General features: G+C 40.5%; 1 protein-coding gene across 6 annotated transcripts in view; it reads left to right on the forward strand.

Moving 5' to 3' along the window:
* zfyve27 (zinc finger, FYVE domain containing 27) overlaps positions 1–6111 on the forward strand; it is a 32318-nt gene extending 26207 nt beyond the window's left edge. For all 6 annotated transcript variants that reach the window (XM_088635304.1, XM_088635305.1, XM_088635302.1 and 3 more), the window contains 3 exons: positions 2030–2076; positions 2733–2814; positions 3157–6111. In XM_088635304.1, coding sequence (XP_088491430.1) covers positions 2030–2076; positions 2733–2814; positions 3157–3227 — 200 coding nt within the window. In that variant the 3' untranslated portion in view covers positions 3228–6111. The remainder of the gene's footprint in view (positions 1–2029; positions 2077–2732; positions 2815–3156) is intronic.
* Positions 6112–21987: the final 15876 nt, after the last annotated feature.

A 21987-nucleotide genomic window follows, 5' to 3' on the forward strand; every position in this document is an offset into this window, starting at 1 on the left:
CCCAGTGCATTATTTACAGGGCTGGAGTCTTACAGCAGTGAGCCTCTTCTTAGGGTTCCTCCATTAAGGATGTGATTATGTAATGGTTGTAACTGTTGTTACAGAAACCATGAATCTGGGGCTTTTGCCCTGAAAACTGGAAGCAAGATTAACAGGTGGTTGAAGTACCATGCAGTGGCAGTTTACATGGGAATTCTGTTTTTGTGAGCAATGGAAGATGGGAATCAATAGCACGTCTTTCTGATTTAAATACTTTTTGATCACCATGGACCAGGAGGCCTGGACCTGATGGTCTCTGTCCTCAGTATCCATCATTCTCATGAGCCTGAGCACTGATTTCAGTTGTAGCATTCTCAGTAGATCTTGTAGTTATCTGTCATAAAATCCAAAGTGATATAGAAGAATCCTCAGTTTCTTTTGATTAAATGAACATCTAGCACATTGGCTTCAGCTCTGTTGAACTTCCCACTCCCACAGTCCTTGCTCAGAAAGGAGCAGTCTTAAAGATGGGGTCATCATATTGCCCTGTCAGCCAGATAAAGGGCTCCTGCCCTTCTCTTGGTGCCTTTCTCTTGGGTTTTCCTTGGCTGCAGGCAGCGCCTTTTTCAAAAGGCCCGGCCACTCCAGCTGATACGTTTCCTCTCAGCTCACTGACAGAAACAGAGTGCTGATGATTAATGTGTGAAAAGAAGGCAGGTAAAACAAAAGAAAGAAATTCATTTATTTTTTTGCATAGTCCATAAGCCAGTAAGCCCAAGGTAATTCAAAACTGCTTTATTTGGCGAGAAGTTGATTAAGCACCCTGTTCAAGTGCAACCTGGAATCAGGACTGACCACAGCAGGTGGAATATTGTAGACACTTGGGGGCTAAGAGGGGAAAATATTTGGATGGATTAGTTTTCAAGAAGCAAAGTAAGTGCAAAGAAAGGGGTTTTATTAAAGAATTTGCTGTCTCTGTTTTTGACTTCATCATTCATAGTATTTCTTCTAAAAAATCAAGCCCAATATGTTTCAGTCACATAATGACTTGTTGGTTTTATATAAAGACATAATAAAGTCTTGATTTCACAGTCACCATGATAAAATAAGAAGGGAAATGGCTGGTTTTTTAAATGTCTTACCAAATGGAAGTATGCAACAAAAATCCAGAAGATCTCGCAATAGACCTGAAATTAAATCCCTTGTAATGGGTCATATAATTTGAATTAAAAAAGCCTCAAAGTGCTGAATAATTTTTGGTTTCCAGATATTGCATTTGTTGAAAACCCACTATAAACGCTCTGCAAACACACATGCTGAAAGGATCCATTGTGGGCAGGGATTCTTTGCATTGGTGGTGTGGCAGGTGGAGAGTGAAAGGAGGAGGAAAGATGAATGTGCGGACTTTCGGAGTGGTGTGATGTGTAATGATTGCGGTAAGCCGCATCAGACGTGGCACAAGGTGGTGAAACAAGGTTTGGCTCTGCTTTGGGTGAGTCCTAGCTTTTGAAAGAATTGGGTCATGGTCTGCCCACTGCAAGAAAGGATAAAAGCACCGATTGCAAACTACTGACCTCTAAAGCATCCTGCCCAAATCCAGAGGCTCTGAATCACTGCTCTTACCCCCACGTTTGAGCAGCTGAGTCACTGGGCCCATGTTCCCATCATCGGCAAGCCCTAAGATGTGGGCGCTCCTCTGGGATCCCCCCCGCAATGTTTCCCAGCAGCCATGATCGTTCACATCATCTTCAGTCACTTTCACTGCACACACACTTTGTCCAGTTACTGGCACAGCTCTCTCCTGTCATATCCAGGACATGACGCCGGATTCTGACCTGGAAAAGTTCCTTCTCGTTGAATGGCATATGGAGTCTCAAACAATTAAAGAGGTGGTTTACATATTCTGAAAGTAGCTGGAACCGTTAAATTCACATGATTTTATTTTAGAACTGCTTGTACTTTATTAAATCTGATACATCTATAATACTATTATATAAGAGCTTCAGCCAGTTCTGTGAAATCACTTAAACAGTCCCTTTCTTATTGCCAGGTAACTGCTCCAATTGCAGTGCTGTCTTCTCTGTGCTGAAGAAGAGGGTGAGCTATTGACATTTAGTTATAAATTCGAATAACTGCTCCCAGGCCATCAAATTAATAAGCTTGTGCACTGTGGCCTGAGAAATAGAAGAGTCTGGCAGAGATAAGACAATAACCAATGTGCAGATTCAATCTGATCCACCACTGAAAACCACATTAGTTCTCTCTAATTCTAGTTCTCAAAGTCTCAACATTGTTGAAATGCTTCAACAGACTTAAAAATATAACTAGCAGAGAAATATGAAGCTTGTAATAGATAGCTTATAGCTTCTGTTACACCCAAGATAGCACAATTAGTTGGGCCTGGCTCAGGTGAAGCCTATCTTGTATGAACTGCATAGACTTTTGATTAATTTATGTAATGGAACTGTGCTAAAGAGCTAAATTACCTCTGTTAAATAGTGGAAATTAAGTCTCAGAGATGCCTTAGGATTCATATCCTTTGTTTTAGTCCAACAACCGGTACTTATTTATAGCATGCTTCATTGCCATTTATAATTAAAATGCCAATCTTAAGTTCCATCTAGTGCAATACTCTGTTTTTTGTTTTGTTTTCACTGCCTTGCAAAGGTGCAAAGAGGAGTTAGGCCCCTGTGGTGTGATGTATTTTGAAGCCCGCTTTGTCTTGATGGGGTGGTGATTGTTTTCTTTTTCAGAGGAGCTGTAGTAACTGTGGAAACAGTTTCTGTTCACGGTGCTGCTCTTACAAAGTCCCAAAGTCCTGCATGGGAGCTACAGGTGAGTGCCTCTCAAAACATCAGAATGGCTGAGGCATGGTGTTAGGGTAGAAGTGGTAGATATAATTAGGTTTCCTGCAGGTATACAGTATGTTTAATATACTGTATAAGTCAAATTACTTCCTATTTTATTTCTTTGTATGGCTTGAATTGCTTAGGATTGCTGATGACGTAGTGGATTGAGCGTATTTGAAATTGTTTAGAGGGAGGGGGCCACTAAGTTTCTTACCTATATGTTGCTTCGGGTTTATTAGGAGTCCAAGGTGCAGCCTGTACATTAGGTCAGTAAAAATGACTGCACGTTATCGCACTCATTTGGAGACGTATTTTGTTTTTGTTTTAGCTCCTGAGGCTCAGAGAGAGACAGTGTTTGTCTGCAGCCAATGCCACCAGATTCTCAGCAAGAAGGACTAAGAATTCTCCCCTCCTCCCTCCTCCTCCTCTTTTCTCCTCCCTGGAGCCGCCATGCTTTTCTCTGTCTTTCTGTCCTTCTCTGTGACGGCTGGCAATGTTCCAGGATGCAGACCGGCTGATTTTCCAGAGGACTGGTAGTTCCTGCAGGTCACCCAACCAAAGAGATGCTTCCCCCCTCCACACTCTCTTGACCTCTTTACTGGTGCTTAACTTGCAAACCTATGGCAACATCAGCGCACAAAGAATGAAGACTTGGTTTATCGAAGTATTTTGAAAGGACTTATTTTCCTTTTAAGAATCTTTGAAGATCCTTTTGACCATGTGATCTCAAGGAAGAGATCCAAACATTTTCTCTGAGAAGTTTTCCAGTAACTACCAGGGTCCTAGTTTATCCCATGTTGCCGCAGACAAGGGGTTATGGGAGGCCAGGGGTGCTGTCAAGGGGGAACAATGCAGGGAGAGCTAGCTTCTGAGTCATCTCTGTACTGATTAGGACTGGTACATTCAGCCAGGTTTCCAACATGCCATTATAACTCCAGCACAAACATACATACAAATTAAGTTTCATGAAATATCTTGGCAATATGTGCAAAAACCAATTAATGAACTGAGAAGATCTGTGTTTTTTGTTTCTTGTGTCCTTGCTGACAGTTTAGTTTCAGACTAATTGAAATTAAAACAAATTGCAGATTGAAGATTACATTTTGAATGCATTTTAGTACAGACGTAGAGGAGTGTTTGTTTTCTAAAGGCTATGCACAGGTAGTTTGAGATCATTTGCTCTTATTTTAAAACATTTTTCTGTTGACATTGTGTTATCTTCAAATCTAAATGCTCAAACTGGCAATTACAGAATTCCTACTTTTCTCAAAGTTTGACACAGAACAGGGCATCTGTAATGCCGCTAAGAACATGGAGGCCTCCAACAGCTCCAGCTAAGGAACCACTGGGAAAAGTTAAAAACTGCATTATAACAAATACACAGGAGTATGTGAACCATTGACAAACATCATGCACATGCACTCCCAAGAAATGCAATTCTAATAGCATTTCTTAGAGGGTTTTAAATAAAGGCTAAAGACTATGGCACATTAGCCTTGAGATCATGAGTGGGAATGCATAAATAATACTGAGACCATTGCAGAATTGCATGATGCCTGTATAACGAGTCAGAAATGTTTTTCTTCCACAGTAAATTAATCCCATTTCTGTTTTGAGGTAGTGTGGTATAGAAAAGCAGATTAACTGGGTCAAGTCACTAATGTTTAGTCACGAGAATCCGACAATAAGAAATAAAGCTCAGAATGTATTCACTAGAGATACACAGTATGATTATGTTCAGTTATCCACATTAGACCATATCTTAGTTTATATTTCTCCTGCTCAGACACTAGTGATCATCTGTCTGTCATTTTAAATGCTCATCTTCTGGATCTAGGTTACCGAAATGAAAATGAATTGCTTGTAAATCGTTATTTAAATTGTCCACACCTGTTCTATAAAGTAATGTGCTCAGCCCTTGAATACTGTGCTAGGGGCACCTTGGCCTAGATTATGTCAGGACCAGAAGGCAACAATCGCAAGGGGACAAGAATAAGCATGCCTCCAACCAAGATGGTATCACTGCTTGGTATTATTCAGTGACATCAAAGGAAGTCTTCAAGGGGAAAAACTAATGTGTCAACAGTTCATATATCCAATGATGCAACTGAGCCTTCCAATCTGGACTCTTTCACTAGCACTTGTGTAGAAACCCCTGGCATTATACTTTGCAGTTTAACAGTTTTTTTTTAATTTTATTTTCTTAGAGTTCTTTTTGCATTGCTTCCACATAAATATTTCATCTGGCAGATCTAATCTCCCTGTCGTTTCGAGTCGCTGCCTGCCTGCCTTGGTGCTGCAAGAGGAAGCTTCACCCAGCCTGAGGGCTCCAGCATCTCTCCTTTTCACACTGCCTGTGGAGAATGTTAACAAACTGTCAGCACGATCCCAGACGAATCCCTACAAGGCCACGCTGATGAATCAGTAGTATAGATACATCACAAAAAAAGCAAGTGGGTTGGGATCCAGTTTCCTGGTTACTTTAGAGGGAGTGGTTCTGCCACTGGGAATTCCACAAATGTTGTGGGAATCTTTTGAACAAGGGATCAGGATCTGTGAGATAATGCTTGCCTTCCAAGTGTGACATCCTGTGTAGGCACCGAGTTTCTCCACTGCGGTTGCCTGAGCTTCCTTGGTTTGACTTGCCAGTCACTCGCCAGACTTGCTTGGCCATTTAAATTTCATTTAAATGAACCACAGCACAAAAGAAAACACTGGGCCTTACAAAATATATCCACTTTTTGGTTTTGCTTAATTTGTTTCTATTTGTTTTGAAGCGGATCTTGCATTCTCTTAAGAGTTATTTTCCCTAAAACCCAAAGAATTGTGCAAGAAAGTAGCGACAGTGGTCTGAATAGACAAAAGCAGTCCCATGACTACTTCAGATATTTTAAAACACTGTAATTGTTCAAACATATGTAATCAGATTTTAGCTAAATGTTACAATTTGTTTTATGAAACAAAGTAAAACATCTGTATTATTCCATGTGAAACATGGGTATCAGACATTAATTAGAATGTCCTTGCAAGCATTGAATTTTGAGTCTATGTGAAGAAGTTAACCTGCATAAATCAGACACCACTAGGGAGGACTTGGTTTATGACCTGACTACTTAATATGCTGTATTTATACTTAAGAATAGTAAATCTATAAACTGTGTTTGTATTTTTGATCATTTCTGTATATGTTGGCATTAAGAGAAAGTTTGTTTGAATTTATGTTTTGTTCCTTAAAACAATGTCTACAGCCTTCCTAATAAATGCTTATGGCATGGAGACAAAATGTCCAAATGTCTCTATACTATCTGTTCATTTTCACTCGTAGATTTTCCTTTATAAGGCTGCCCTTATGAATGTTTCTATAGAACAGCATCTTAAGGTAGTCTTGGCTTGGAGTTGCCATGTGTTGTATTAGGTGTTAGGTACGTTCTTGTTTTTGATTTTGTACTCTTGTCTGAAAGCGACATGCCTCTTTTTCCTGAACAGATAGTAGTGGTGAAAATGTCTCATCCACCTCAAGACAAATCCATTGAAATTAGCTAGAAGAGCTCTGATCATCAGGTACAGTAGTGAAGTGTGTCACTGTCATGAATGTCACGAGTCCTAATTTTGCTCCATTTTCCTTGTGCTATTAGTGAGTTTATTTGGATTTTTTTTTTGTATTTGTAATGTCAAAATCAATTTGCAGTCGGTTTTGTACGTTCTTTTACAGATGTCATGCAAGACTTATGGAAGCTTTGCAGTTCTTTCTGTATCGTTCAGTCAAGACAGGCACCAAAGAACTAGTTAGTGTGTCTGAGATGTATTATGTAAAGAGAAACTGGCCAAGATTGGCATACTGCTGCGATCTTATCGGGAAGGCTCCCTTAAATACACAGGAATTGTGACCTACTGACTTCAAAACCCATTTGTGTTTTATTAGCTAACTTAACAAGAGATCTCAAATGGTTGGCAAGCAGGCATGTCTCATTTGAATAAAGGCAAGTACTGTAGCTTGCCTTACTGTTCTCTGAACTCCTACATTTATCATAGACACATTCCTTCCATCACACTTAAGTTGAGCTGACGCAGAGATGGGTTTTTCTCAAGGGCTGGTGCTGTAGGGCTTAGGAACTTTCTAACTGTTGAGCTTTAATCTCACAATCAGGAGAGCAGAAAAGTCATACCCCCAATCCTCTAGTTCTTAACCTGCATCCTTAGAACTCATGGTCTGTTCCATGTAAGCCTTCCTGTGGTTGTCTCAGTGTCAACAACAAATAATACACTTAAAATATTTGGACTTCTTACTTCCTTTGGGAAAGTGGTTTGTGATTTAATCTCAGGAGTTATGAATGTTATGAATCTTAAGAGACTAATACAGCTAGTCCCTGGCAGAAGGGTGATGAACAGAAATCTGTGTTGTTTCTCCTGGTTTTGATTAATTTCAAATGTAATTCTATTTGTGAAAATAGTTATTGAATTCAGAGCCTTTTGAAAAACATAAAAATTGTGTCATAAATGTCCTGCAACAATGTCAGTCCTACCTGAGGAGCAGGCCAGAAACTGCATCATGTTTTTATTTCTAGCCTGTTCCTAAAGCACCACAATTCTTTGCATCATGGTTTGACAGAGGCAAGTGAAATATAAATCATCCTGGATATGTATTCAGTCATGAACTGGGGACCTCAAATGCCTGATTAAGAGGTTAAGCACATACAGTGGCTTTGAACTGTAGCGTCATTTGCCTTGGAAAGAGATCACACTGGAAAGCAACAAAAGATTCTGAAGTCCTGTAATGTAGTGCTCCAGAGAAACAGGATTCATCATAAATTATTTCAATCTGTGTTAATATCAGATTTGTCTCTGTTTTTTAGCCACAAAACCTCCAGTATTTCCTTTTTGCTTTGAATACTCAAGCCTGTCCAACATAACTGCAGCCCCAGAGCGATGCCGCTCAGTTGGGTTCAAATGTGTCAGGGGTAGACGGAACCAGGATGAGTCCAGTGGACCTGTGTGTCTCCACTGACTCTTTCAGGCAGGGCTGGGAAACATCCTGATGACAAAGTCTCTTCCCTCAATGATATGGGGTACTGCTATGGAGGAGATTTTTTTCCCATTATTGTTCTACTTGAACTAACACATTTTACTGTTGAATGGTTGTTGATTGAAAGAATGGCATTCCTGACAGAACCCTTTCTTAGGAAAGGATTCACACACTCTGATTAGCACTGATTGTGGCCCTTTTATTGACTGGATTTATGCAACTCTGAAACCTTTAGGTACTCACATTTGCACATTTGCATCTGCCGCTTTGAAACCTATTGCCTATAATGGTTGAGCGAATCCAAACAAAAAGAGCATTTGAGGACTTTTGATGAATCAAATAAAAACCTCAAACTGCATAGACATTTGGAGAAACCATCTGGCCCTTCTTATTAGTATGACTACTATGACAGTCATACTGTTATCTTGCTGTAAGGGGGTAATGTGTCTTGTGGGAGGAATGGCAAGATTTTGCATTCTAGGGAGTTAGAGTGAAGTCCTCACTCAACCTTAGTCTTTCTGCAGGAGCTCCAGGCCCAATAAGCTACTTGTTGAAATTCCCAAATCCTGGATATGCTTTAATTTCCCTTTCAAATGTGTCTTCAGTTTCTGTGTTGAGCTTTGACATAGTGGTTTCAGGTGACCTTCCTTTCACACACATTAATCCAGGGTTGTCCTTATTCCAGGCTAAAGGAGTTCCTTGCCTCTCTGCTCAGTGTATACCTGTCAGTTGATGCTGGGCTGCCTCTTAGAGTACAGTTTCCCTCTGGTAACTATGACAGGAGGTGGCCACGCCACAAACAGGTCCTTTCCACAGCCTGGCTGGCTCTGTCCCAGCCCATTCATTAGCACCGCTGCCACAAGATTTCTCTCTCCTGCTCTTAAAGATGTGTGAACAATAGCAAACCACATTGCACTACAATTTGAGGTTACTGGTTTGTAGAGTGGAGTATTAATCATCTCTAGGTTTTCTATGCGAGATCAGGGCAGATGCCAAGAAGCAATGTACAGAATTGACAGCAGAGCAGGAGCAGAAAAAGTACAGTATACTGGTGACAGTGTGGCATGTGGTTGAGTATGAAGCAAATTGATTTTAGTTTTGTACGTGTTCTAATATCTGTGTAATAGGGGCTGGGAGACGTGGTTTTTTCTGCAGTTTGACAAGCTCCAGCTGGACTGTATGTGCCGTAGAGACGGAGGTTCCCCCAGACTCTAGTGGGCAGGCAGTATGTGAGGAAGCCCAAGGTCCTGCCTGTGAGGCCTGGCCTGTGTCTGAGTGGTGCCAAATGGACGTGCTACAGTGTTGACATTTCTGAGCTAGCGCACCTCCGCCCGCCTCTGGATCAGCTTCAGACCGCACAATCTTTACAATTTTCTACTTCGTTTCTTTAGCTGAAACTTCATTTTTCTTTTTTTATTAAAAAAAAACTTGTTCTGTTCCCCTGCCAAACATCTGTTGCGATTTTACGGTTTGGATCATTAAAATCTGTAAAACATAAACATTAAAAAAAACTTGAAAGGCCTCATTTTTGTTTCAGGGGAACTCATTGCAGTTTATATATTTATATATTTAAATAAAGTGAATCAAGTTAATAGGAAGAAAAAACCCAGCATGGTTTATCTGGGCTCCTCTGTAAGGAGACTGTAAGCTCAGATGGCTGCTGGTACTCCCAGAAATTGCTACTTTAATGCTGTACATCCTGCTCCTGTGTCTAATCTTCGTAGTCCAATCTACATCACTGCGTTGCTCCAGTGCTTTGACATCATTGTGCAGCCTAGTTATTATGTCCTTGTGACAGAGGAACATGCCCAGCACTTTCAGTCCCCTATATTTTTGTCCTACAAGCCATGAGTCTATGTCTCATACGTCTGATGGAAATATCTGCCCTGCTTCTCGTACTGTCATCAGCTTGTAAATTTCCAGTGTTTGCACTTGTTGTGCATGTTGAAGTCTTTCTGAATATTTTGCTACAGTCTATTTTCTGCATTATCACAAGATTGTTTGCTATCTTTATCTCTTGTCTAACCTCCTTTAGAATTTGTGTCAAAATATATCAACAAAATTGCATGTATATAATTTACTTAAATATGTATTCCCAGGCAATATCTTGAATTGCTACTGTAACACTCCCACCCAGACATTACCATGGGGCTAAAAATTGTTTAAAATATGAAGTGAAAGCTAATGTAAAGGTTAAGTCTGTGCTTAGTGTAAACCTGCTTTAGGGGTCGACTGATCAATGGAGAAGCATTGGCAGGCTGACTGATAGAGTCATAGGGGCTCAAGTCATAGGGGCCCATCGGCCCTGCACCTTTTCAGAGGCACTAAATTCATTGGAATTAAAAAGACAGAGGAAGAGGGAGGGGGAATCCAGTGCTGCAGCCCTAATGACCCCAATTCCAACAGGCAGATAGGAATCTGAAGTCTCCCCTAAAGATGCATTGTGTGAGCCTCCCTCCTCAGTCCTCTCCACGTGGGAAAGCAGACTGAGAGGGGACAGGAGGGGTGGGGGGGGTATGAGCCCGTCATGGCAGCTTGCCATTCCCACCAGACAATGACACAGAATAGCTTTATTTGTTAAGGCTTCCTTAGGCACCAAATAAAAAGCTTTAGAAAGCCTGAAAGGGACTGGCCAGCCCCCGAGTCCCATTGATTAACCTGGCTGCTCTGCTGAAAAGGGGCTGACAAGATGGAGTTTAAAGATTATGTCAATTAGTGATTTCATAGAGAAGCTCAGTGTTGCTGGTCTGCATTAACCCCTGCCTGCCTGGCTTCCTGGAACAGGGCTGCTGTTCTTCTTTAGAAAGCGCAGCTGAGAAAAAAAACCCATGGAGGCCACAACTGTGAGTTTAGGCTTGACTATGGTTTTGCCATCTCTAATGACCGTTTCATCTGACTATCAATAAAGAGTCCTAATGGAGAGTATGTACATAGCAGCCAGGCACCAGGAACTGTGACGTACATTACAACAGTGAGGGGGAATTGACTGATGGACCTACTGTACTAGAATAAAAGCTACTGTTGATTTTTGTAATGAAAGTACTGTGGAAGTATTTTTCAAAGGTTTCCAAGGAAATATTCCTTTTTAATGACTTCTTCCTGGGATATTAATAATGTTGTTTTTACCTACCAGACACCATACTTTATGCAGCTTCTTGGAAGCACTCACAATGCCTTGTCATAGAAACCTTTGCTGTTGTGTGGAAGCCAGTGAAATAGTTTGTTTCCCAAATAGCATGAGATGTTAGAGCTGCTTCACACACTCTTAAAGTAAATTCTGGGAAACTACAAATACTGTAACTTAAGCATCTCTCACTGATACGCCTGGCTATATACTGTACAGTAGCTGAGTCTCATATGGTCTCCACAAGCACTGAGATTTTATTTTCCTATTACTGGAGGAAGCTCACAATATAACCATGTATGTCACGTGTTTATTCCTCAACCCCCACTGCCACTTGCACCATCGTCACTACCAGCAATCTCTGTGTGGAGGGTCCTAGGGGTCTGGAAGCCAAGCCAGTCTCCTCACAAGGGTTCCTGTCTGTGGAAGCACCCCCCGACTCCCCCCAGTCCTGACCCACCCCCCTGTCCTGCAGACAAAGCCCTCTTCATCACAGGCTGGGGGTTTGTTCAGGGACTCAATAGTGTCTGTGCTGCTGGGCCAAGAGAGCCTGCCCTACAATACACTGTAGCACTTCACAGCTCTGCTGTCGCCACAGGGGGGGAGCCCACACTTCTTAATCAGAGGGACCCTTTCCTTCAGGGCTAGACTGCTCTAGCCTGCTGCCTCTATTAAAGGGTAGTTCGCCCTTTATGTTCTCCTCCCTTATTCTCTTTCCAGCGCCAACTGTTTTGTCTGCCATTTTACACTATGCCTTTCATGGGCTAGTGAGATGGAAGCCTTCTAGTGCTTCTTCACATTGATCTTGGTGCTCGTTGCAGTTGTGACAGGTCTCGTGTGGTCAAATGAGACAGTCATAGTGGGCCAGTCTTTTGGTGCACTGTAGAGGGTTTGGTGCCTCGTTCGGCTGTGCAGACTGGGTATTCAGTAGACTGCCAGTGACGGTGTTCCAAGGTTGGGGTCTAATCACATAGGCTCCTCAGACATCAGTTGCTATATACAATATGTCACATCAGCTAGACATAGAGATTTTTATTTCCTGTCACGTATGTCATTTATATTCCTTGTGCTACCACCAAAAAAAGTGCTTCTCATTAGTCTCTCAGGTGTAGTATATAAATAGAACAGAAGACAAGTCAAAAGACAGTAATGCAATAACAATAACAGTGTAAACAACAGTCTGGTGCCAGTGCAAAATCATCAAAAACTGTGCAAATACGCAAAAAGAGAAAGTATACAAACAGGACCAAAACAGTACAAAAGTCATATAATGCTTAATAAATAGTACAACTAGTACAGTTGTATGTACAATTTCGGCTTGCACTCAGTTGTAGTGTATGTAGAGGTGTTGGAGTACAGTCATTGTGGGTACAGGAAGAAGTGAGGAGAGATCATAGTATGATGGGAGGGAGTGGGGGTGTCACCAGCTTGACTGCCCTGGGGAAGAAGTTATTTTGGAGTCTAGTTGTGTGCGACTGGAGCGTTTGGAACCTTTTATCAGATGATAGGGAGACAGACAATTTATGACAGGGATGAATGGGGTCAGACATAATTTTGGTGGCTTTTTTCAGACTTCTGGTGTTGTAGATTTCCTAGATGAATGGTAAGGCACTGCTGATGATGTGTTGGGCAGTTTTGACCACCCACTGCCGTGCCTTACGGTCGGATGTGGTGCAGTTGCCGTACCAGACAGTGATGCAGGCCTAAATGCAACAACCAAGTAATGTATGGGATCAGTTCCAGTGCACAACATATTAGGTGGAGAAGTGAGCAATTGCCTTGACATTTGAATTAAAATGGAGTTTTAGGGAGCCTACAGTAGGTCATGCAAACTAAAATGGCAATTAAACTGAGGTAAACAGTACTGTATATAGGCCTGTGATTGGAATAAGGTTTTTGTATCTGATTCTGTTTCCTGGATAATAATTTGACATACTGATGAGATCAGTAGTGTTTGTAGAAGAACTATAGCCTTTTTAAATTTGTTAATGATTTTACTGTATTTGTAAATAAATCAGTAGTACAGCATAGAGTATTTGCAAAAGTGTTTCAAAAAGCTAGTAATGTACAATAGATTCACTTTTAACTAAATTCTTTAAAAAATATACCCCAGCTGAAATATAACCTTGTGGAGATTTAATAACACATTTCTCAAGTCTTTTGTCTGAAATTAGGTTTATGGGATAAACAACAGTGAGCTAACTGGCCAGTTCAGTAGGGTAAAGGAAGGAAGCCAAGGCTAACAATCAAATGGTTATTTCGTCATGCATTTTGTCTAACTTCTTATGTTACTATGGGTCCGCTGAGAAAACCATTACATTTAAAAAAGAGATTTTTGCTGCTGTAGGATCGATGTAAAGTGCTTTAATTTTAGTTCAATAATTACCTCATTGTTTTGATTTCTTTTTGAAGTTCGGCCTCGACAGCTTATCGATGATGTTCTGGCTCAGGAAACAGAGGGTTAAATCAAGTTTAGCATGGTCAAGTAAAACACAAGAAAGTGCCCCGGCACTGCTGAGAGAAAACCCCTCAAGAGAGAACAACTATGTGAGTCTGGGAGTCTAAGGCTTGATCTAATTGATTTGAGTGTTTAGATTATGACATATTTATGTATTCATAATGCTGGCTCTCCTGTGGAGAGTAGGGGGTGGGGGTGAGAGGCAGATTTAGGGTCTGGGATCACTGGGCGAGTCAGAGGCCCTGAGATGCTGGATGTTGAATAACAGTCCCTTTTCCTTGTGGTTTGGCCTTCCTGGAGCACACTGTAACTTAACTGTAACTTAGCTGTGCAGCTCGGTCTCATACATTCACGAAGGCTGTGTTTGTGCAACAGGCACATGATCACTGGTTTCAGTGGTGAGTAATGCAATTCCAGTGTAAGTGTATGTGTCTCTGACAAGGCATTGTGTATGATGGCCTTAGGAAAGGTTTCCTTTGATACATGTCTCTGAATTTCTGAGAGAAATTAGTATTCCGGCTTGATCCTGATGGGAGGAATCAGACTTTATTACTATATTTGGAGCATGCATTTACCAAGGCTACCTTCAGTAAACCAAAGGAACAGACAAAGATATGTATTTTTACAATTGCTGCTATAACAAAAGATGCCACATAAAATTACTGTTACTAATTATTTTAATATAGGGGCTACATACTGTACAATAATATATCACAGTGTTAGTAACTTTAATTTGTTCCTGTAATTCTCATTTTTGTTGTTAAAAAGTCACTTACTGTAGGTAATTCCTAAAAGGTAGCTTATTACCCTTAACTAACTTGTTTTAAATGTATGATTCAGCAATTTCTTGAAACAATATCTCAATCCATCTCAATCTTTTTGCATTTCCTTAGGTGCTTCTTTATTGTTTGATAATCATCCGACTTTGGTATCATCTGCAAACTTGCCTACTTTGCTAACTATACTGCAATCTAGATCATTTATGTAATTCAGGAAGAGCAGTGGTCCTAATATGGATCCCTGTGGACCTTCACTAATTACATCACATTAATTTGAGCATTTAGCTCTTATCTGTACTCTGTTTTCTATTCTTACTAGTTCTCAATTCAAACACACATTGCATTGAATACCTTTTACCTGCAATTTGAGAATTACTCTCTTATGAGGAATTTTATCCAAGGCCTTCTGAAAATCCAAATTACCATATTGTATGCTCCATGTGTCAGTTACTGTTGCTCAAAACACTAAGTAGTAAATTTAGCAAGACCTACCTTTTCTAAAGCCGTATTGCCTGTCCATTAGGATCATATTTCCATATAGAGCACATTAGTAATTTTGAAGTCACTGTGTATTATGCATGTCTTGAGCGATTGTTGGAAGGGTTTTGTTTACAGCCTAGAAATAAGATCTCTTGGTTCTTTAGGTACCACTGGCAGAAAACCATCAGACCCTGAAGATTTGTTTATCCTGTTTCTAGTACTTGTAAAACTTCTACCCCCTCTACGTTAACAATATTCAATATAAAAGTCTATGTTTCCTCAGTCTGAAGTATGTTGTTTATTTCTTTCTGGGTGAGCACCTGAGTAAATTGTTCATCAGTTGCTTTTCTGTCATTTACACATTTCCTTTAATTACTCAGGATCCAATTTACTTCATGCTTTCCTGTATTTGCTGTTACAGTTATGAAATAAATAATTGAGCTCATAAAAAAACACATTTGTTATTTTAGCTTCCATTGCAATATTCCTTTCTGTGCCTCTTTTGAAATTCCAAATACAGTATCTTTTTTTTACTCTTCCTGTAATTCACATAATTCCTTGTCTTTAAATTGATCTTTTTCCTTTATGCTCATTTCATAAAGTGCTGTCTTTTTCTTTAGATTTTGTAATCAGTTTATTAAAAAAACTAATTAGCTATTACTTTCTAGCCTTTGATTTATTTACTCCTAAAATAAATCTGCTTAGGTCTTCAAATATACAAGAATACTTTTAATTTTTTCCATCTATCCTGTACTGCTTCCACATCCATCATATCATAATTCTGCTTCTTTTAAGCTCTGTCTCCTTCCTTTCTAGACTGCTTTCCTGAAATTGGAAATCTTTGGGTTTATGTTGGGTTTTGTGGATGTTTGCATTTTTCTTATTCTTCATCTGCAGCTGGTTGTTCAGGGACATATTGATTTTAAAGTATGAAGTATTACAATTTAATGATCAATGAAGGAGGACTTTTAGTAGTACATTCTTGAATGGTAATGGAATATTTGTTTAAGAAAAAAGCAAGTGTGTTTTCTCAGTAGACACCCACTTTAATACTGACAGTGACAGATACTGCCCTGGATCAGTCGCTTTCACTGTGCAGTGAGAGAGAATGCTGTGTTTCTCTGAGTCTTTTTCTGTCGGTAGTTCTGTTGTCTTCTGCACTTTGTCTTCAAGCAGGTTAGAGATCTCTGCCTGCCTCTGGACTGCGTACCTCAGGGCTGTATGGTATGGTCCGAGTCCCTGACTATGCAAGTGCGTGTGAAGTGCATCAGTGTCCATGTCTGAGGCAGTGAGAGTGTCCTGGGGGCACGGCAGTTCTTTCTGTCCTGCTCTGTCGATGTGCTCTCAGCGGGTAGAGGGCCTGAGCATCTGGTGATCATTAGAAAAAACAACCAAAGCTGCTTATGATTTAAGAGATGTTGATGTGGGGTGAATCAAGATCTTTTTTTTTTCTGCCAGTTTGTCAAGAATAAATTCATGTTCTCGCCCATGGCATTTTCCACAGTGCTGTTGAGTGTTGGGCGGGTCCTGCAGGATTGATTTGTATGTTGTTCAGTCAGCAGCTTAGCCTGACCTGGCAATTCACCCAGGGGCCCAACTGCCCTCCTTGAGCCGCCTGGCAGAATGAGCGATACTTCATTACAGGGATGAAAATCCTGCTTTACCTGTGGGTAATGTATTTCTGAAACACCTCATATTTTATTAACAATCTATAAATGCTGGGTTATACATTCAGGCTTTTGAATAATGAATGATGATCAGGGTCGGCCTTACCACTCCACCTTTCTTCAGATGCTGTCCAAGTTCCCATTCCTTTCCCACTTTAGAAATATGCTATTGTATTCAGGCTGCATAAAGTTTTTTTGTGTTATTTTCCATGTCAGTGGCTATACCAATAACATACCTTGCAGAATTTAAATTGTGGTTAGTTATTTTTTACTAATTAGAGAGTTGTGTGAGAGGAAATAGTCATGTCTTCAGGATCACCCCATAATTCTAAATCCTAACTCGGCTGGTGCATGGAAATAAGCTCCTGTCCTATTGACCTGTTTAACAGCAGACCTGTTGCTCGTACTGTATGCACACTGTACAGGTGGAAGCAATGACAGTGGTTTTTGGACTTGGACCAGCCAGTGTTGACCTCTGAAATCGTGAAAGAGGAGAGTGTGGCTGGCTCTAGGGTCACTACAACACAGTGGTGTTCTCTCCCTGTTCTCTCTCTTTTTCAGTGTTGTTTTCAGACTTCTTTGATGAAGTCTGGAAAAAAAAAAAGACACCTGTCACAAAAACTAGGTCAGTGCAGGAAATTCCTCTCTTCAGCCACTGTTTTGGACACAGAGATATCCAGTATTTTAACAGAGCACTAAACCATGAGAACATCATATGTTTCTATTAAATGTAGCTTTATTACATTAGCTTTTTAGATCTCGTCAATTTGCAAAACATAACAGTCAGCAGTATCTGAAACCTGACTATGGAGAGCTTAGAAAAACAAACAGAGAAGTGTAATGGAGTTCAGTCATTCTTTTTCCTTAATTAGTCCAAAAGAATCGCCATAAAAGGACTTGTTACTATAGTTAACCCATTTACTTGTTACTGAAAAGCAGCATTATTTATCTTCAAATTTAAAGTGAAGCTTGCCAAACTTACACTCCGATTTTCCATTTGGAAAATGTCCAACTTTTGTGCACAAGAAATTATTGAAATTATGTTATTAATATTAGCCTTTTCCAGCATTGTCCGAGAGACTTCATTCCGTCATCTGGTCATTTCAGTGTCAGTTCAGTGTTTTGGTGTCCTAAATTCCCTGCCTTCGTTGTATATTTGCAGACCGAGTTGGTAGCATCAGGAACTCAGGCTGTGTGTGTTTTTGGACTCCCAGAGAGAAGCAAGAACAGCCAGGGTTGGAGAAAGGAAGGCATTCCTCCTCAGGCTGCGGTCTGCTACAGCGGGTGTGCCGTGGGCTGGCAGGAGATCTCTATCTTGAGACAGCACACAGTGTGTCCTGCAGCTCTTCTGTGCTGCTCAGCTTGTTCCAGAGCTGGCACTGCCTCAGTGTCTTTGCCATCTGGAAACATTTAGGCAGGACTCTCACCTTCATGTTGCCTTGAGAGCAGTTTCCTCCTTATTCCCAGCGCACAGCTTCCTAAGACCAGAGATCACTCGGGCAGCATTCTGCCAGACTCCTGTTTACTTAGCGCACTCTTCTGCTTCTCGCTTCACTGAAGGCGGCTGGATAGACAGCTGTTTTTTTTTGCATTCTCCTGCTATTGTTTTTTTTTTTCATTTTGTCTCTGGTAGTTTATGCTTCACATGAGCAATTTTGTTCTCTGCGGGCGCTGGATTAAGAGCAGCAGAGTCCGGCCTGCTCCTCCCCTGGCTCCTGGAATCTGCCTGATTTCCTTCATAACACGATAACTGATGGACTTTGTAAAGGGATGATGTGTTCGATACAGTAGCTTCTGCTGAATTTACCATAGCAAAAGGCAAATAACTAATATGGTCAAATTAGCCTATCAGTGCTTAAATTAATCAGGAAATTAAGCATTTTAAATTCCCTTTATTTCTCCCATTTTTTGTAAAGTTATTGTGCATTTTTGGGACATGCCTATACTGCATTAAGTGTAGCCTTTAATTGGCTAAGCCTGCAGGTGGAAGGTTACTCTGGACATCTTTCCTGATTCATCTCTCATGGCCACCTTCCCTCAATCCCTGCTCTGCTCCTGCTGCTTTGATTTCCCCGACAGCTGCTGCAGATGCCAAGTTACCTGGAAATGTGGCCTTGGCAAAGACAATACCAACAAAGCTGGGCCACAATAAGGAAATTACTGTAACTGCACTGAAACATGACAGTGGAGGCCAGTTCAGCTTTGTGAGATCTCAAGGGGATTACGGTAATGGAAGGAGAGTGAGAGGGATCTTTGGCCTGGATCTGACATTCCCTCCATCTTTGCCTACAGAAGAAAACAGCATGTGAGGTTCAGGAGCTCACAGGGTATCTAAATCACCATTTGATTGTTCTCACTGTGACGCCTTTTTTCTGCTGCCTGTTTATCACTGCAGGACAAGTACAGTATGGTCCTTGTCCTCGATCTGATGAATTTTGGCATTCTCTTTTCTCTTTTAAGCTTTTAAGAAGCGCTGATGGTATACTGACAGACGGATTGCCATGCAGCAGCTCACTGATAGCCTGCACTGATGGTTAGAGCCTCACTGATGATCGGATGCTGTGAGCTTGAAGCTATAAAGCTGTGCAGATCACAGCATGTACAGTATTAAACAGTAATCTTCCCAACCTACCTATTCTTTATTATTTGTTAACTTTGTGCTCCACTGGTTTTGCTCATCATTGCAAAAGGTTTTTTTCTCCTTCTCCATTTTTAACACTTTAATATATAAATCAAAATCAAGCAGTTTTAATAGTAATTTCCTAATTTCACTCGTTTTACTCCTAACTGATCAGTAATAGGGAACCCTCTAGGGGCAGGTGGTTCTTGGCCACCACGTCATACTTTTAGAAACTGTATTGAACAAAAATAACAAGGCTATCAGACTATAATGTCCTGCAGTCATCATTGCACAAGATTACGTTATACTTAAAGCCTAACTGTGCTTGCCAACACCCATTCAAGACCCCCTCCCTCCACCCCTTGTTGCCAATCCCCCCCGTATTGAATTCTGACAGTTCCCAGAAGAGCAGCCTTTCTCTGTGTGTATTTTAAAACCTAACGTGCTTTATATAATATACCAGTGTAGGTAAGGCATGAACAGAGCTGTCACCATGCTCGTTAGTGAAGGGTGGAGATATAGTGATCGATATGCTGTATGCTACTATGTACTGGTAACTCAGAAATGGCTCAGGACCAGGGTAAGTGTTTGCCAACCATTGGTTAATAATGTGCCATTTTCAGGGGCTACATCTGGTCCCAATGTGTTTATGTATTTGCAGGTGTTTCACAGATATTTAGGATAACCCCTGTTTGGTTAATTGACGGGCATTAACCAGTTGTCTAAAAGGACACTTTCAACGGGAAAGCTTCTAATGACAATGAATCCTTTTATCTTTAATCCTGAGGTGTCGTTAACAAGAGGTGAACATACAATACTTTCTGTGCCATTCTAACTCTCCTCTGCAAAGAAAAAATACTTTTGCACCCTTTTCAGAAATGTGGACAATCATGAAAAATCCTGGTTATTGGAAGTGAAGCAAAAGTATTTCAAAGATAAGGACTTTAAAATTAAAAATACCAACACCTGTTAAAGGATTTTCTTGCTTTGGCCTCACAAAACATCCTCAGATGTGGTAGGTTGTCTTTTCTAACAGGTCTCAGAGTTTATCCTGCCTTTATTGCTAGTGTACTGTACCCGTATGTTGTAAGCTGTCTCCAGCCATTGTTTATTGGATAATAGCAGGTGAGAGATGTGTACATCAACCTGATTATGTCTTTAATTGATCTAAAGACTGATCTTGGTGCCCTTCAATAAGGAGCAACTAGATTTCACCTACACGAAGAGGGTTTTCACTTCAGGAATGTGTAATAATATGCATGTTCTCTCCTTTGATGTGAAATGACTTTGTCGAAATTGTCAGAAATTGTTGACTTAAACCAAATATACTGTATATTGCCATCCATATAAATGAGTTGGAAGGCTGCTTCAAAATAAACACAGAATGTTAATTCTTATACCACTCCTTTATTCATAAATAGGTTATGAAAAGGTTTATATTGTCTCACAGAATACCACTCAGTCCTGAAACACTACAGAAATTGGGGTCTCTAAATTTAATGTTGCTTGAATTGTGAATAACTTTTTCGTTTCCTTCAAAGGATCACAGCACCCTTTCAAACGTTACTTTACTCTGACATAATTTGCAAACTATTTTAATGGCTCTCAGGCATTATGCATGACTGAAAAATTTTAATTATTTAGATGAAATAAAACTTTCAAGATTTTAAGATGGCTTTATATACAGTATGAATGACGCTTACAGGGTTATTTTCAAATAGAAAACACATTGATCGGTTACATTTATTCTCCTTTTTTGGAATGAGCTATTCTCATTGAATTTCTTAAGACCCTGTTTCCATCATTGAGGGTGTGTTGGGGGGCAAAAGAGGGAACAGTAGTGCTTTCTGGGGAACAGTGGAGCAATTTGTAAGGTACCAGGCTTCTCCTTAGTTAATGTGAAAACAGGAATCTCAGAGTCTGACATATTTAATTTACAATTAATCTTGATATGCTTTTGTTTAAAGGGTATTTATGGTTGAGCTCCCAATGAGATGCCTGAGCAGTGGATCTTAAAATCATTAAAATGTAATATAAAATTATTTTACGTCTTCCAACCACAAATACAGCAGTGGTGTTGAGCCCGCTTTCTATATTGAGAGCACTGAGATTAAGATGGCTTGGGCTGAATCCCATTTTATTGTATTCATCCTGCTCAGCAGTATGTAAAAAGTGAAATTTAAGGAACATGGCATGATACTGTATTCATAGCTCATTGGCTATTGGGTAACAGATTGTGGCACGGAGTTTCACATTATTGCAATCTAAGAAGGAGAAAGAGGGAGGCACAACATTGTTAAAGAATGAGGTCTAGGAAATCTTGCTTGCCTAGTAAACACTGAGCCAAGTCATTTATTGGATTTGTACTGTATATATTGCACAGTATCGGGTAAATTAATAATGATAGGGTGTATACCAGATATGCCTAAACTTGGTTCAGGAGAGCTGGTGTGTCAGTAAATTTGCATTCAGACTGTGTTAAAGTACCCCAATCACCTCCTTACTGGTTTAGCCAGACAACTGCCAGCTCCTCAAGTGCTAATGCTTTAAAGAGAGCCCAAAAATCTAAAAAAGACCTGGCCATCCAGAACCAGGACAGGACGCCCTTAGTGTGGGATTTGCCTGTGCATGTCTGCTGCTATAAAATCTGAGATATTCGACTATGCAGAAATGTAATCAGGAAGGAATATGAAAAAGGATGACTGCATGTATAGAGGTGTGAGCAGAGACTTCACTGCATGCCAGCTGTGACTTTAAACCTCATTTAAAGATGAGGTTGCCGCTCTGATTGGAAGTGTGATGTCAGTTGCCAGTTGGCCTACAGTCTCATTAAATTCTGAGAGAGGGGGCTTCCTCTGTCCTTGGGGGTGTTCTCTCAGGTCTGATCCTTGTCACCCGCCTGCTCTGTCTACAATCAGAGAGAGTGTGATTCCAGTAGAACTGCAGTCTTCTTTTTATAGAGCTGAAGAATGAAAATGTAATGAGTGCCTAGACGCCCACACAAATGA

The sequence above is a fragment of the Lepisosteus platostomus genome, chromosome 6 (genome assembly GCF_059453375.1).
Source record: "Lepisosteus platostomus isolate fLepPlt1 chromosome 6, fLepPlt1.hap1, whole genome shotgun sequence".
NCBI lineage: Eukaryota > Metazoa > Chordata > Actinopteri > Semionotiformes > Lepisosteidae > Lepisosteus > Lepisosteus platostomus.